The sequence below is a fragment of the Micropterus dolomieu genome, linkage group LG19 (assembly GCF_021292245.1).
Source record: "Micropterus dolomieu isolate WLL.071019.BEF.003 ecotype Adirondacks linkage group LG19, ASM2129224v1, whole genome shotgun sequence".
Classification (NCBI taxonomy): Eukaryota; Metazoa; Chordata; class Actinopteri; order Centrarchiformes; family Centrarchidae; genus Micropterus; species Micropterus dolomieu.
The window spans coordinates 19,590,522-19,604,771 of NC_060168.1; the positions used below are offsets into that span (position 1 = coordinate 19,590,522).

The window sequence follows — 14,250 nt, forward strand, 5'->3', positions numbered from 1 at the left end:
CTCACCTGCCAAACACCAACGCAGCGTCACTGATGGCTAAATAGTTTTTTAGATTCACTGAGAGTTTATAATCTAAGAAATACAGTTACATCTCTCATGTGCGATGGAATGTCACAAGTTTTCGACGTGATTTTTGGTCCTACATGGAACCGTGCCCTGAAAAGAGGTCTAATTAGGCAACATAAGTGAAAACATCTGTGTGAGTGGACCCACAGTGTACAGGGGCTTTGAAAATATATTGGCTGTATTTGAAACTCTCTTCTTCAAACTACTAGTGACCATTTCATATATGAAATTGTCGGTTTCTAAAGTAAACATTTAGAGGAATATCAATGTAAGTTTCTAATTTAATCTTGTGTAAAGAGAACAAGCCTGCAGCTTATCTGTAACCAACATTATAGCTAGCTGCATTTGTCCTACTAATCATAACAAAGCCATAATGCTTAAGCCTGCTAAGCAAACGTTTGATATCACGAGGACAGCAACGTTAATTTTAGTGAGCTGTCAATAACAACACAACATAACATAAATAAAATAAAATAAAAAAGACCAGTTGTTGTGACCGTTCTAGCGCTTTGAATTATGGGACACAGTACACGAGGTAGACTGGTCTGCATAATGGAGATTTTGAAGTGACATCTGGGTATTTTTAACATAATGCAGATTTGTCTTATGTTTGCAGACTGCATACTACATTATGGCCAAATCAGTATGTACTGCTGGTATAGTAGGCGGTTTCAAATACAGCCACAGTCTCAAACCCCTCCTGTCATCATTAGGGGTTATTTTCTCAGACTTGACAAAACTCCTTCAGACACATAAGACACATGCAACTGTCTTTAGGCTGTTTTGGATAGTATTAAAGTGACAGAAAGAGGATCACACATGTGTCAGTGTTGTCTTTGTCCAAAGCACCTTCAAAGCGAGTTATTGAAATAAATCTCCAATCACAAAATTACCTATGAAAATAAATGATATCTGCAAATTTCAGCTCATTATAATTATCAACTCAAGGCTACTACTGTCACATTACTGCTGTGACATTTAGTCTTTATTTCTCTTATGGATAATTTGCTCCCTCCATACACATGCCCTGTTCATTTGAATACAATTATCAGATACTCCAGTCTGATTAGATTGTATGACTGTGTATTGCCTTGTTTGTTTAACAGCCATTTGTTGGTGAACAGTGCTTTATCTTTTATTTTGTAACTGGTTGGCTAATTAAATATGTATTTTTCTTTATCTCTTATTTTGTTTGCATGTGTCTTGATTCTTGTTCAAATTCATCCTGGCAATATCACTTGACTTGTGCCATGACTTTTGATCCTACACATTTTGCCATGGTAACCATATCATTCCTGTTCCCCCTCCTCCCCACCCACATCCTCGTCCTCTGTCTTTCGTCTGACTCGCCTGAATAAAAGTTCCCATGATGCACGGTGCCGCCACCTCCACTGTTTCGTCGGCTTCGACCCCAGTCACCAATGTTCCTTTCGCTGAATCTGCCGCCTCGAATCAGGTTTGCTCTTTCATTTCAGTTCTCTTTTATTTTAGCTCTGGAGGTCCTCTTTATAGTCTTCTTTCATCAGGTTAAACAAACACCTGCCTGTAGTGTCACATCTATTATGTTCACATTTCATCTTGTCTTCACTTTTCAGTCTGTTGTGATGTGAGCAAATGAAAACAGAATTTGTTCTGAGAGGAATCTCAGAATAGGTAACTGTTTTCATCTAAATGTCATAGTTTGGTGTAGAACCACTGTCTGACTCAGTCTTCTATGTCATTTATTGACATACAGTATGTGGTCTGGCATCGGCAACAACCCTGCTATAATTGAAATGCTTTTCCTCCTCTTTCTGCCATTGGGACACATTACACGGTATAATTCTCCAAATAGCAAGGGTGTATACATTGCGATATGTTTGTATTATTTGTATTTACTTTAAGGAGTTTAAGGAACCACCAATTTAATTACAGCATGGAGAGTTTTACTGTCCAATTCTGTTCTGAATGTTTTATTTTTTGTATCTTGAATAAAGAATGGACTGTAGAAGGAAAATCTATTTTTTTAAATGTAGTTATAATATGGCTGTGACAATGAAAGTAACAAATTTGTTGTAATTGCACCTTGACCACTTGCTGTGATAGTTATTTGAAAAAGAAAATTAAGTTTCGACTCAGTTCTTAAACTCTATTATTTAAAACATAAATATTTTGCACACTAACTTAATCATACTGGATCCTCTACTGCAGGTTACTGTTTTGGTCTTTCACTGCACCTCCTTTCACCCCTTCCTTTCTGTCTTCCAGTAGACCCCTCAGAGCTTCTCACCCCCGATCCAGTGGAGCTCCAATGCGTTCCAATGGAAACCCATTTCTGTCCCGTCCCCAAACTGCTGATGGCGGCTCCAATGGCGCTAAACTCAGTAAGCCTTTCCCGAAATCCCAGTTAAAGTCCCTAAAACCTGCACGCTACTGGGGCAGTCATCCTCCTGAATGCAGCAAACATGTGCCTCACCTACAGTGCACACTGACTGAGTGGCAATGTGAAACTTCTTATACGATGTTATGAAAGTAAGAAAGCTGTGATGGTTTCACGCAATACAAGCCTGGACGTATTACTGTTGCTTTAAAGCAGCCATCCTGATGCATAGTGACTTGATCAGGCTGAGCAATAGAGCTCCCTCGTTCTTACAGCCATACATGCCCACACCTTAAAAGCGCAACAGATGTGCACACAAACACACACACACACACATTTAAGACTAAATACCCTTTATGGGTTGGAGCCATCTTATGAGGCGACCCAACACATTTGACTGTTCCAAAGTCAGAAACTCTGAAAAGCTAATTCTGGAAATTCAGACCACTGGAGCGGGATACGGACCTGCCTCTGGTCTACAACCATAATATGTTGTCACAATGAAGAGTGTTTCATATCATGTCATGTTTACGTTTCAAGATGGCTACAAATGTAACATGTGTGTTGTACCATGTGGTACATTCAATTTGTTCTCATGGTCTCATCTTTGCCCAATGAAACGTAGATGAGTTGTTGTTCATTTGTTTGTGCCTTTGATTGTTTGCTCAGCTGCAGAGGAGACTTAGTTTCCCAAAAGAATTCAAGACACTTGACAGCAAATATTGACAGACATTGTTATTTGCAATTAATGGCATTATCTGTGAGAAAAAAATACAGCGTATTTGCCCATGGCTCCTATTGTAAAGAAAGGGTACTTGTCTAAAAACTGAATAGGAAGGTTTTTTTGCCTGCAACTAACAATTATTTTCATTGTCGATTAATCTGTTCATTATTTTCTTGATTAATCGATTAGTTGTTTGGTATATAAAATGTCAGAAAATGGTGAAAAATGTCAATTTCCCAAAGAATAAGATGACGTCGAAGATATTCAGTTTACTGTCAAAGAGAAGTAAAAAAAAATTAGAAAATGTTCACATTTAAAAAGCTGGAATCTTTAACTGATTATCAAAATAGTTTGCGATTAATTTAATAGTTGACAACTAATCGATTAATCTTTGCAGCTGTAGATTTTTGTCCTGTTTCCTCCATGATTTGATATCCAAACATGGCAATCTACAGGCGTCGTCATGTTCACTTCTTATCTCAACAACAAGTCCTGGCCTCAGCCACAAACCCTGATTTCTTGTGTTCAACTCACCTGAAATCACAATAAAGATGAACCGATTTATTCTGATATTTCTATCTTATTGGCGTGTCTTAAACTGTCACACCTGATGTCAGAGCTATTGCACAAGATGGAAGCTGGGTTTGTTTCCTGATGTTGTGCCTGAAGTCTGTGTGTGCCAAGTGGTGGTATATGCAAGGAGCTGCCCCCATTTAACGCAACACCGGAATAATTCCTCCAAATAAATGTCTCCCTCTAAAATGCAGAGATGTGGTTAAGAAAGGCAGTTTGTTTGTGTGATTGTCTCCTTTAATGTGGCTTTTGGAGTGAATAAGTGGCACAAGACTTTTATGTTTAATAGGTCTTCAGGGAGAAAGCTTAGAACTTGAAAATGTCCTGTCTGACTTTATAATGTGTCGTCTTTTCTACTGATGTGCCCTCTGAATATGGCAGCCACAGTTGGTATAACCAAAACTGAGTTATGGTAAAGTCAGAAGATGGAGGAATAAATCACCCGTTTGATGTCTGACGTTAAAATAAATTACAAACCAGTTGGATTTTTGGTTTCCAAATGTCCGGAAGGAATTGCTCTGTAGGCGTGTAAAATTGAACGTAAGAGCTTTAGAAACTGGGCTGAAATCACTTTTATCCAAATTCAAATGTGCCTCTTTCAAGTCTCCTCAAACCACCACTGTCATTACACTGTAAGAACAGACCAGTGTTCAAGATGATAGAAGTGTTATTTGGTACATTATTATAACAGTAAATCACATCTGTACTAGTTTCTTCTTCGAGACAGCTGCGCTGTCTTATTGTTTATGTAAAGAAATAAATCAGTGAGTTGTGTGTATCATAAGTGTGTTGAAAGAGACAATGAACCACACATTTGGTTAGTTGTAAATGCTACAGATATTACAGCATTTCCCACTGAGCATTATTCATTTTAAATAATGTTATTGTGTTGTGAATGTATCTAATGCAAAAACTCTATACAAGCCCGTCTAAAAGACAGGCATGTTGAAATGTAATGATTAACTATATATAGACTCTTTCTGAGGTCACATAAGTACCATGCTGAAACGGTGTTAAGACATATTAAAGTATGTGTATTGTTATATAGATTTATATTTAATGTCAGTGGGTGATGTGACTACTTTTAAAAAATTTCACTCTCAGAAAAGGTAGAGGAGAATTGTACTTATTGAAGTACAAATGTACACCGTACAAGTACATTACTGTACCATTCCTTGCTAGTCAGTTTTTATACCCCTAGCTTTGAAAGTACCCAAAGTGCCCAAAATGCACCTATAAAGAATGGTATAATCATTGGACAAAATTGAGAAAATCTGCACGCTATCCTTTATAGCATTTTTTTTTTTCATTTTTAACATGATCCCTCACCAGCTTCCCAGCCATTGACACTGCCAACAGTGTTCAATAGGGGCAAGTTAGAAGCACCAATTACTGGGATTGACCAGGGTTTAGGTGGGTGAATGTTTTTTACACTTTACCACCTGGGCGCTGCAGTAAGTGTGCTACCTTAACTGTAGCAATTGTACCTTAAGTTCACATTAAATTGGTATATGGTACACTTACGCAATGTCTTTCCAAATTAGAATATACTGTAATTAGAAATAAGATTGACAGAGGTGTGTGACTTAGCATAAAGACTGGAAACGGGGAAATGGCTACCCTGGAACTGTCTAAAAGTGTCAAAATCATCATCAATGTTGATAAATGATTCGAACATCCCGCAAAGTTCACGCACAACTCTGCACATCACCAGCGCAGCTGGTGCTCTGTCTCTGTCCCACTCCTGCCACACACACACACACACACACACACACACACACACACACTACGCCATGCATGCGCACTGTCGCCCCCTACCTTAAGGTGACAGTTTTGGATTTACTAAAATTAAAAGCTTTTCTCGTGTTTATTTACAGGATTATATGTTGATATTTATATCATAATGTATATTAACTTATTGGGAGAAAACCGCTAGGCCTATGTAAAATTAGAGATTGTGCACCACCATATAGCCCAAATGGTGTGACAGCTCTGCGAGGATTTGACTGTGAGATTGGGAGTCTAGTCAGGCTCCTCTTATCGAATCTTCCACTATTCGGGGTCACCCCTAGTCTAGAGTCACTCTATTAATTTTCGCATCTGAAAAATGTGGAGCATTGCAATGTGGGATTGTTAGTAGAAACTAGTGTATATGCCATGGACAATACTTTTTTCCATTGTAGAATTTTTGAGAGCACTATGTCGTGGATACATTTAATTTATGTAACTCCCACTTAAAAACACAAGTAGTCGTTTTTACAATTTGGTTTTTAAATATAAAATACAAAATATATTGAATTTACCTTTAGACTATAGCTTAATTGCCTCAAACCTAGTTTGTTATTTCTGCACTGCAATTCCTTGTTATTTATCTGCCAACATTTACACCAATATATCTGCAAAATGATAATATTAACAGATTTATCTGTCTCGCTTTTCTTTGGACTAGCCTTTTCCCCGTTTCCAATCTTTATGTTAAGCTAACTGTCCCCTGGTTCAAGCGTCATATGTACTGTACAGACATGAGAGTGAGATCAAACTTCTCATCTAACCCTTGAAAGGAATTGAATAAGTTTCCCAAAATGCTGAAGTATTTGTTTAAACTATAATTTATTTTTTATCTAGCCTTCATTGCAGATCAAACAGTACGTTATTGTACATCTAAAGAAATTTACTTTTTGGTACAGAGTTTCCCCATTACCTGTTTTTAAGTGTATTGAGCAGCTAGATTTTCTCTAGTCTTTTAAAAATTTGAACAGTAATGTTCCTCTCCTGCTCGATGAAACTGATGATTAGAACGTCCAGAAAGATAAGTTTTTCTAAATCTTAAGCTTTGAAAGACTAGCTTTGTCCAGCCAAGACAAAGAAAAAAAGTCCCTGTAGCCTTCGTCTCCTTCCCCATCACGTCATTATGCCTTCATTAACTTCTGTCCAGCTGGAAAAAAACAGAATACTTGATAAATAAATTGTGCCTCTTGAGGGCATTTGAATTTTAAAGTACATTTAGATGTATGTATCGACGCACAAGGCCGTTGTAGTTAGGGGAATTGCGGTGTGGTGCGAGGAAAACATGTTTTTACCTCTTTCCCTCTAACTCTGTGGTACTTGATTTCCTTTAGGCCTCATTGTATTTTTCCCATACGTCATTTCTCTGGAATATGCAAAATGCTCTGATCATTGTGTCCAGTGACCAGATCCTTTAGCATGTGGACAGTAAATTCAGTCCTGAGCATACTTCTGTTGCCCGGGGCACAAACAAAGGGCCTTATTTCTCGATCACTGTATAAAGATGTGATAGCTGTGTATGAAAGTGACATGTACTAATGGTAAGTTAAACTTTTTTTTATCTGACTTAAAAAAAAAAAACACAGCATGGAAATAAAAAACTCATTTATACATAGTTAATAGTTTGTGTAGACCAACAAGAAAAAAAGATATAATATTAAAATCATTTGTATACAATGATGGAGTCATTGTTAATGGTAATAGTTGCCGTTGCTGTGGCAACAAAATGACAACATGGCTACCTTTCTATTATCCTAATTGTGATTTTTTTCACATTCATTGAAATAACATACAACACTAACTTATTCAAAAAGGGAATGTCTAATTAGTTTGTCTTGTTATTGCGACGTGATTAAATATTTTCTATGGAAAACTTAAATCCTTGTAATATCCAAAGGTCCTTAGGGGAGATCAGGTGTTTAGTTTGTTTTGTTTATTTGACCTTAATTGTTTGTTTTTTGTTCATGTACATGGTATTTTTGAGAAATAAGAATGGACTTTGGCTTTTAAAGCTAACACCTATCTGTCAGGGAGGTAAAGAGGCTTTTGGACTAATTGAAAGATCTTCATCTTTTTCTGTAAAATCAAACTCGTCGCTGTCCACCTCCTGCAGACTGGGCAGCCCTCACTCAGTTTTCTCTGTGTGGAGACGTGAGCTTTCATTAGTGAGTTCTGTTTTTTCAGTTTTGGCCAAGAAGGTGGTCCAAAAGCCTCTTCCTGCCCAGCTGTGCTGGGTGATGTCGATCCTTGCTGAGGTGTATACGAATGTGTGACGTTCACCTTGTTTGCACTTATGTACATAACTATGTCAAAATACTCAAAATTTATTTTGAATAAATACAGATAAAAGAGTTCAAATCAATGTTATTGCTAATGATATGAGTATGTCTATCATTTTATTACATTATAAAAAGATTGCTTTGAGGGATCTGTCCTTTTGTTTGTTTGCTGGAGCCCTGTTCTTTGCCAAGCATGACATTGCCTAGCTATGAATGAATGAACCATGAATGGTTTGCTTTTAAAAAAGCTTCTTCTGTTCATTTACTGGGGTATTTTTGTTTCAGTAATATCTCAAACAAGAGAGGTGGACTAGAAGAAATAGTCAGTCTGGAATATATCTAATAAACCAGTACTGACCTTCTCCTTTAATGCTCATCATGAATACACAAATGCAGGTGCATTCCTCTCTCCAGTAATGCACCAAAATAAAGCACAGAGTAGCTCCACCTGTAGGCTGAAAAGCAGTTAGGAAAAAAAGAGGAGCAGAGAGACTATAGAGGGATGTGGATGTGACATGTGTTCACAGGGTTTGAATTCACTTTAATTTAGTTTTTTGTGAAAAGGGTTATTATTTGCTCCCTTGTTGTCATTATTCAAAACAACAATAAATCTGAATTCTCCTCAGGATTTTAGTTAAAATTGCAAACAACTGGGTTTTCCAATGCTATTCTTGCAGCAGCAGCAACGTCCTTACACAACAACGTCCCTTCAGATTTGGACATGTGATGCTCTTCAATTGCTATTAAAGCCATTGATTTTGTTGCCATGGCACTTGTCCTAGTGGTGGATTGACTGAGTCATCCTGGTGAAAAGATTCACAGCCCTCTGACTCCACATGTGGAGGGAAAGTACATGTGGAGTGGACTTAACATACTGTGGGTTTCCAGTCACCAACATTTTGTTTTGAAATTGATTTATTGCCACCCTTAATTTTAAAAGAAATGCATTTGTAATTGTGCCTTTATCATGCAATGTGTAGTTTTCCTTTATTAAATTTAAATTGACTTAAAACAGCACGTGTATTAAGTGTGTGTAAAACTTATCCCTTTATTTAAAATCCTTTGTTGGTGAGTCGTTATTAAATTGGGTACAACCGCAGACTGAATGGCAACCTGTGGGAGATGATGAGGGCCAAAGACTGTTCAGGACTAAGCCATATGAAAAACTCTCTCTGACACTCTAGGACAGACTTGAAAGTGACTGCTGTTTCTTAGTCATCTATCGTTTCACTCTGTTTTCTGCTTGTGGTACTTGTATGTGCTGCTGTGCTACACGCCAATTTATTTTGCAGTGTATAGCTATTAAGAGTATGTTTCTGTGCCTATGATGAGTTCTGCGATTTCTGTTTGACCTTTAATAAAACACATAACTGTGATCTTCTTGTGGTGTGTTTTGTTCATTATCTTTTTGTGTCACATTTGAAGAGACATTTATCACAGGCTTTAACCTGTGTATTACTTTATGATATGTATATGAATGAATGTTAGATTTACTGTTGAAGAGATGGATATCTCACTAACAGACTTGAAATATTGCGTAAGAAACTGCAGTTATACTCAGCTAAAACAAGTGTTTTGATTATTACTATTACTAAAAATGTGTAGGCAATAAAAAACACCGTGGAGGACTTTCCACTATACAATGTTTAGTTTAGATCATGGCCTTCGCATATCAGACAAAATCAAACTTGATTAATAAAAGTATTTATTTTTCAAGCATAATGTGCTGAACAGAAAACCAAAAGCAAAAAACATACCAACTTCAAAAATGCATATTTCATAAATTTTGTCGAGTAACTTAATAACAGGTTGAAAATTATTGTTTCACTGGTCTCTGTTCAGAGTTTTAAGTCTACTGCATCTGTAACCACACTCAACTGTGATGTGACTGTGTAGTCACACTGAAATTTCTTCTATGTTTGTAGCAGGGTGTGAGGAGGAGGATAGTAATAAATAAGATTTTCAGCTGGTGTTAGAGTGAGGGTTATTTCAATTGAAATGTAATTTAATTCACTTAATTTTAGTTTAGAACATTTTTGCTTTCATAAATGAGGTATAGGTTGAATCACTAACAATTGTTAGGCAATACAGAGTTTAAAATATGTCTTTTATTATTCATTAATATAGTAATAGATTATTGTTCTGCCTTGATTTATTAGTGCCAGTGGAGATACAGATAGGAAACATGGAGAGAGAGAGGATTCCTATGGCAACAAAGTTTCCCCAGCCAAAATCAGACCTGGGACAGTGAAGGTACATGGTATGCGCATTAAAGGGAGAGTAAGTGATTCTGCAGGATTGTGTGCCAATGTGTAGAACTCTCTCTGCCCCCTTCCCCCCAGCACTCCTGTGCATGAGCACTAATGCCACTTTTTGCTGATTGGCTGGAACAATGTTGTGTGGCAAGGTCCACACAAATGTTTTCCATTTACAGAGCCAGGGCTGTGTAGGAAAACCAGATTTTTTTTTCCAGAGCTGTGAGGAAATATTTGCAATAAATCGAACATTTATGAAATGCAATTGAATAATTAAAAAACAACTATTATCATGCAGTATTAGGATTACTCAGGGCAATAATGGGGGGAGGGTCCATGAAAAGTCTGGAATGAAAAGTTTGTTTTTGTTTGCAATGTGTTATTTCTAAGAAAGTAGTCTCATATCTAAATTAAAACTGATGAATAAAGCAGTTGAGAGACTTAACTTTGTAACCCCTAAAAAAAATAGTGGCGGCTCTGAGGCCCCTTTCACCCTTTTACAAAAGATGCAAAATATACCTTGACACATATTTGCATTGTAGGCTAGAACATAAATTATCAGCAACATAAATTAAACTTTCTAAAGTTTGAATTATTTTTCTTTTAGACCTAAATGCCTTTGAACCACTTACTTAAAGTGTGGGCTTGGACACAAAGATAGATTAAATGTACTGAAAATGTAAATACAGCAATGTAACAGTTAAAGCCTAGCATTTATTTGAAAGCTGATTCTTTTTGTCTTGTTTCTGCAAATGAAACACAACTGTAGTGAAGTCTTGTTCAGTTGTCTTTTATTATGCAGTATAGTAAGCATTTTCTCAGTGATTTTAGACAACTAAGGTAGCAATTTTTCAGCTAAACATGAAGAAAATAATCTCTTAAGCATACTCCAAGCAAACCTCATTTAACAATAGTAAAGTAATGGTAGGATACAGTATGTTGAGAAAAGAGGGTTGAAATTACTTGTTTAAATGTGGTATGAACAGTTCATTAGTGACTACCCTAATCACCACTACAGTTTAATGTGTACAGGTTTTATATACAGTCTATGGTACAGTTGTTAGCTCAATTATTTGCAAAAAGTTTTTAAAAATGCATGAGAGACAGGCACCAAGAGAGGAAGGGGGCCACAGAGACTGCTTATGTGTAGGGCCCAGAATTTTGTGCAACGCTACTGGATAGGAGAGATGTTTGTAGCTCCTGTTAAGCTTTTCCACTATTTAGAGCCTTAGAGCTCATTGCTGTTGAAAAGAGGCTTTTATTGTGAAAACCTTCGCACCGGACGTCTTGTTGTCCTTACCGGAAACGAGCCTGTTAGCTTCAGGAAATCAGTAGGAGGAAAAAGCTTTCCTTTCTGTAATCAAACCTGTTCAGCACTGAGTCTAACCTATATCGGCGCAGCAACAAACTGCAGCCAATGGACCCTCGGATTATAATACTGAATCTGCGGTTTGTTCATCGATAGTACGCCCGGTTGCCGAGACGCCGGGCTGGGCCGGAACCAGAACCAGGCCCGGACGGACGGACGGACATAACCAGCGACACCGGCGGGCTGGTGTGTGTCTGTGGGAGTTGGCATGCTCTCTGTAGGGGAAGTGTAATCACCGTGACTTGCTGTCTGTAGCTAACTTAGACAGCAAGTTCTCCGATGAGTCCCCGGTACTTCATCAGATCGGGTGTGAAGGCTTGAGGCTCGAGCATGGCACAGAGCTAACGTTAGCTAACGCCAGAGTCAACGGACATCAACTTTTACTCGCTAACTACCAAGGCAACGTAAGAAAAAACAACGAGTATGAGCGCCACACCTGGGTCTGTGTGAACTAGGAGTCATTGTATATCACCTAACATTTGCCAGCTCGCTTGTTAGCTTTTTAAAAGGCCGGATAAATGTTTCTGGAGCGAGTATAGCGGTGTAGCTAAGTCATTAGCAGCTGTTAGCCTGCCTCGACCGCCCTAATGAAAGAATACAAAGTGGTCGTGCTGGGCAGCGGTGGCGTCGGTAAGTCCGCGTTGACCGTCCAGTTTGTCACCGGCACCTTCATCGAGAAATACGACCCGACCATCGAGGACTTTTACCGAAAGGAGATTGAGGTTGACTCGTCTCCTTCCGTGCTGGAGATTCTCGACACGGCGGGGACGGAGCAGTTCGCCTCCATGAGAGATCTGTACATAAAGAACGGACAGGGGTTCATCCTGGTCTACAGCCTGGTCAACCAGCAGTCATTCCAGGTACCTGATGTCACCGTGCACACCTTAAAACCACACACAGGTGCAAACTGTTCATAGCCAGGTAGTTAATCAGAGCATTTAGACACACGACGCTGGGTGTGATTCATGAAGCGAGTGCTGCCCTACATCATCCACATTTTACTTTATTATTCAAAGACGGAAATAAATGTGGATGCAAAAATGTCTCCTGGTGACATTCATTTGAAACCAGTGGTGCTGTAGAAAACTTAGGATAACTCAGCATGTAATGCTGTCATGGTGAATTGGCTGTGTTCTGTGGTACCCTGTTGTATTGCAAAACACAATTGACTATACGCAGCAATGTATTTCTAGCAGAAGAGAAAGAAATGCCTGAAACTTGGGAAAATAATTCTTAAAAGCAACAATCAATGCTTTATTGAATGCATAGTGAATACACTGGCAATTAAGCGTTCTGTATTTAAGCAATTTTATAGACACCAGACAAGAAACATTGTTCATGGAATGGAGACTGGAAAAAAATTTTTTTTTTCTAAAGTCTCCCTTTAGCTGTTTCACCACCATACTTGATGATTTAAACTTTAAACATCAACTACTTTTAAGCATGCATACCTGTGCATACTCTAAATATACCTAATATTCTCACTTTTCTAGTGTGAACACTGCATATTGATAATCTGTTAAATTGTAAGGATACTATATTGACATACTGATTATTTCTTATCAGTGCTACAAACTGCCTGTGGTTTTCATGAGAAACCACACCCTCATCTTCTCCCTCTTCATCTTTCAGGACATCAGACCAATGCGAGACCAAATAGTGCGAGTGAAGCGCTTTGAGAAGGTGCCGTTGATCCTGGTCGGGAACAAAGTCGACCTGGAGTCTGAGCGTGAGGTCGCTGGGTCAGATGGACGAGCTCTGGCTCAAGAGTGGGGCTGCCCTTTTATTGAAACTTCTGCCAAGAGCAAGACTATGGTGGACGAGCTGTTCGCAGAGATCGTCCGACAGATGAATTATTCCACGCTGCCGGAGAAGCAGGAGCAGTGCTGCACAGCCTGTGTGGTACAGTGAGGAAAAGGTACAATCACTGCCATTCCTTGTTTTCCTTTGCATGGTGGCGTTCATATTTGTGCCGTGCTAAAAAGCTCACAAGCACAGTACAGTTGGCTGCTCACTAATTTTACAAAATGTGATAAAATGTCCCAGCAGTGCCTGTGTAAAAATGGTTCACAAGCTTAGGAGAAATGTGACACATAGATGACTGTGTGGCGTTTCAGTGCAGTGTACGGGAGAGGTTCAGCTGGAAGTGAGAAAGACGAGTGGGCGGTGCTGCTCCGTGTAAATCGTTGGTTTAGCTTGTTATCATAAGATCGCAGAAAGTATGTGGCATGAAGAACGCAACTGTACGAACAGCTCAGGGGCTAGGAGGGAAAAGACCCTGAAGAGTAGAGACTAGTGAAGCGGATGGTCCTTTGAGCCAAGCTGTAGAAAGAGGAAAATGTGACATCCTGAAAAAGAAAATTACGTTCCAAAACAGGAAGTTCACTTTAGATTCTGTGACAGATGTTGCCTGTGTTAACCATTGCCACACAGATGCATACTGCAAATCACAGTTGTAGCTGTTTAATCTTGTATTAAATATGCTGTTTATTTTTCTCTCTCTTTTTTATTATTTTTTTTTTTTTATAGATACATCCCTTATCTGGGTCACCACAAGGATTTTGATGAACCATGAACCCGGGGACGACCTGACTTTTGATCCAACACACAAAAACTTACCACAGTTGGTAAAGTTTCTGTTTTAAGGCGGTTTTTGACTGTCTGTCACAGAGCTTCTGACAGGAAAGACGTCAGTCCTATTTTTGATATCATATGTGTTAGAAGACATTTCTGCTGCAACCTTAACGGCCTTTGCAATGACCCGGGATGGAGTCAGACAGACTTTAAATAAGCGAGAACGGCCATCTGTGAATTTCAGTCCCCCCCCCCCCCCCCCCCCC

General features: G+C 38.6%; 2 protein-coding genes across 5 annotated transcripts in view; both read left to right on the forward strand.

The window, feature by feature from the left end:
- The window catches only part of mbnl3 (muscleblind-like splicing regulator 3), a 30,045-nt gene extending 20,883 nt beyond the window's left edge, over nucleotides 1–9,162 (forward strand). For all 4 annotated transcript variants that reach the window (XM_046030221.1, XM_046030222.1, XM_046030223.1 and 1 more), the window contains 2 exons: nucleotides 1,428–1,522; nucleotides 2,314–9,162. In XM_046030221.1, the coding sequence (XP_045886177.1) occupies nucleotides 1,428–1,522; nucleotides 2,314–2,316 (98 nt within the window). In that variant the 3' untranslated portion in view covers nucleotides 2,317–9,162. The remainder of the gene's footprint in view (nucleotides 1–1,427; nucleotides 1,523–2,313) is intronic.
- A 2,181-nt stretch (nucleotides 9,163–11,343) lies between these two features.
- rap2c (RAP2C, member of RAS oncogene family) lies at nucleotides 11,344–14,235 on the forward strand. Its single transcript, XM_046030961.1, has 3 exons — nucleotides 11,344–12,270; nucleotides 13,043–13,328; nucleotides 13,940–14,235. Exons 1-2 carry the CDS (start codon nucleotides 11,998–12,000, stop codon nucleotides 13,319–13,321), a joined length of 552 nt encoding a protein of 183 aa, XP_045886917.1. The 5' UTR covers nucleotides 11,344–11,997; the 3' UTR covers nucleotides 13,322–13,328; nucleotides 13,940–14,235.
- Nucleotides 14,236–14,250: the final 15 nt, after the last annotated feature.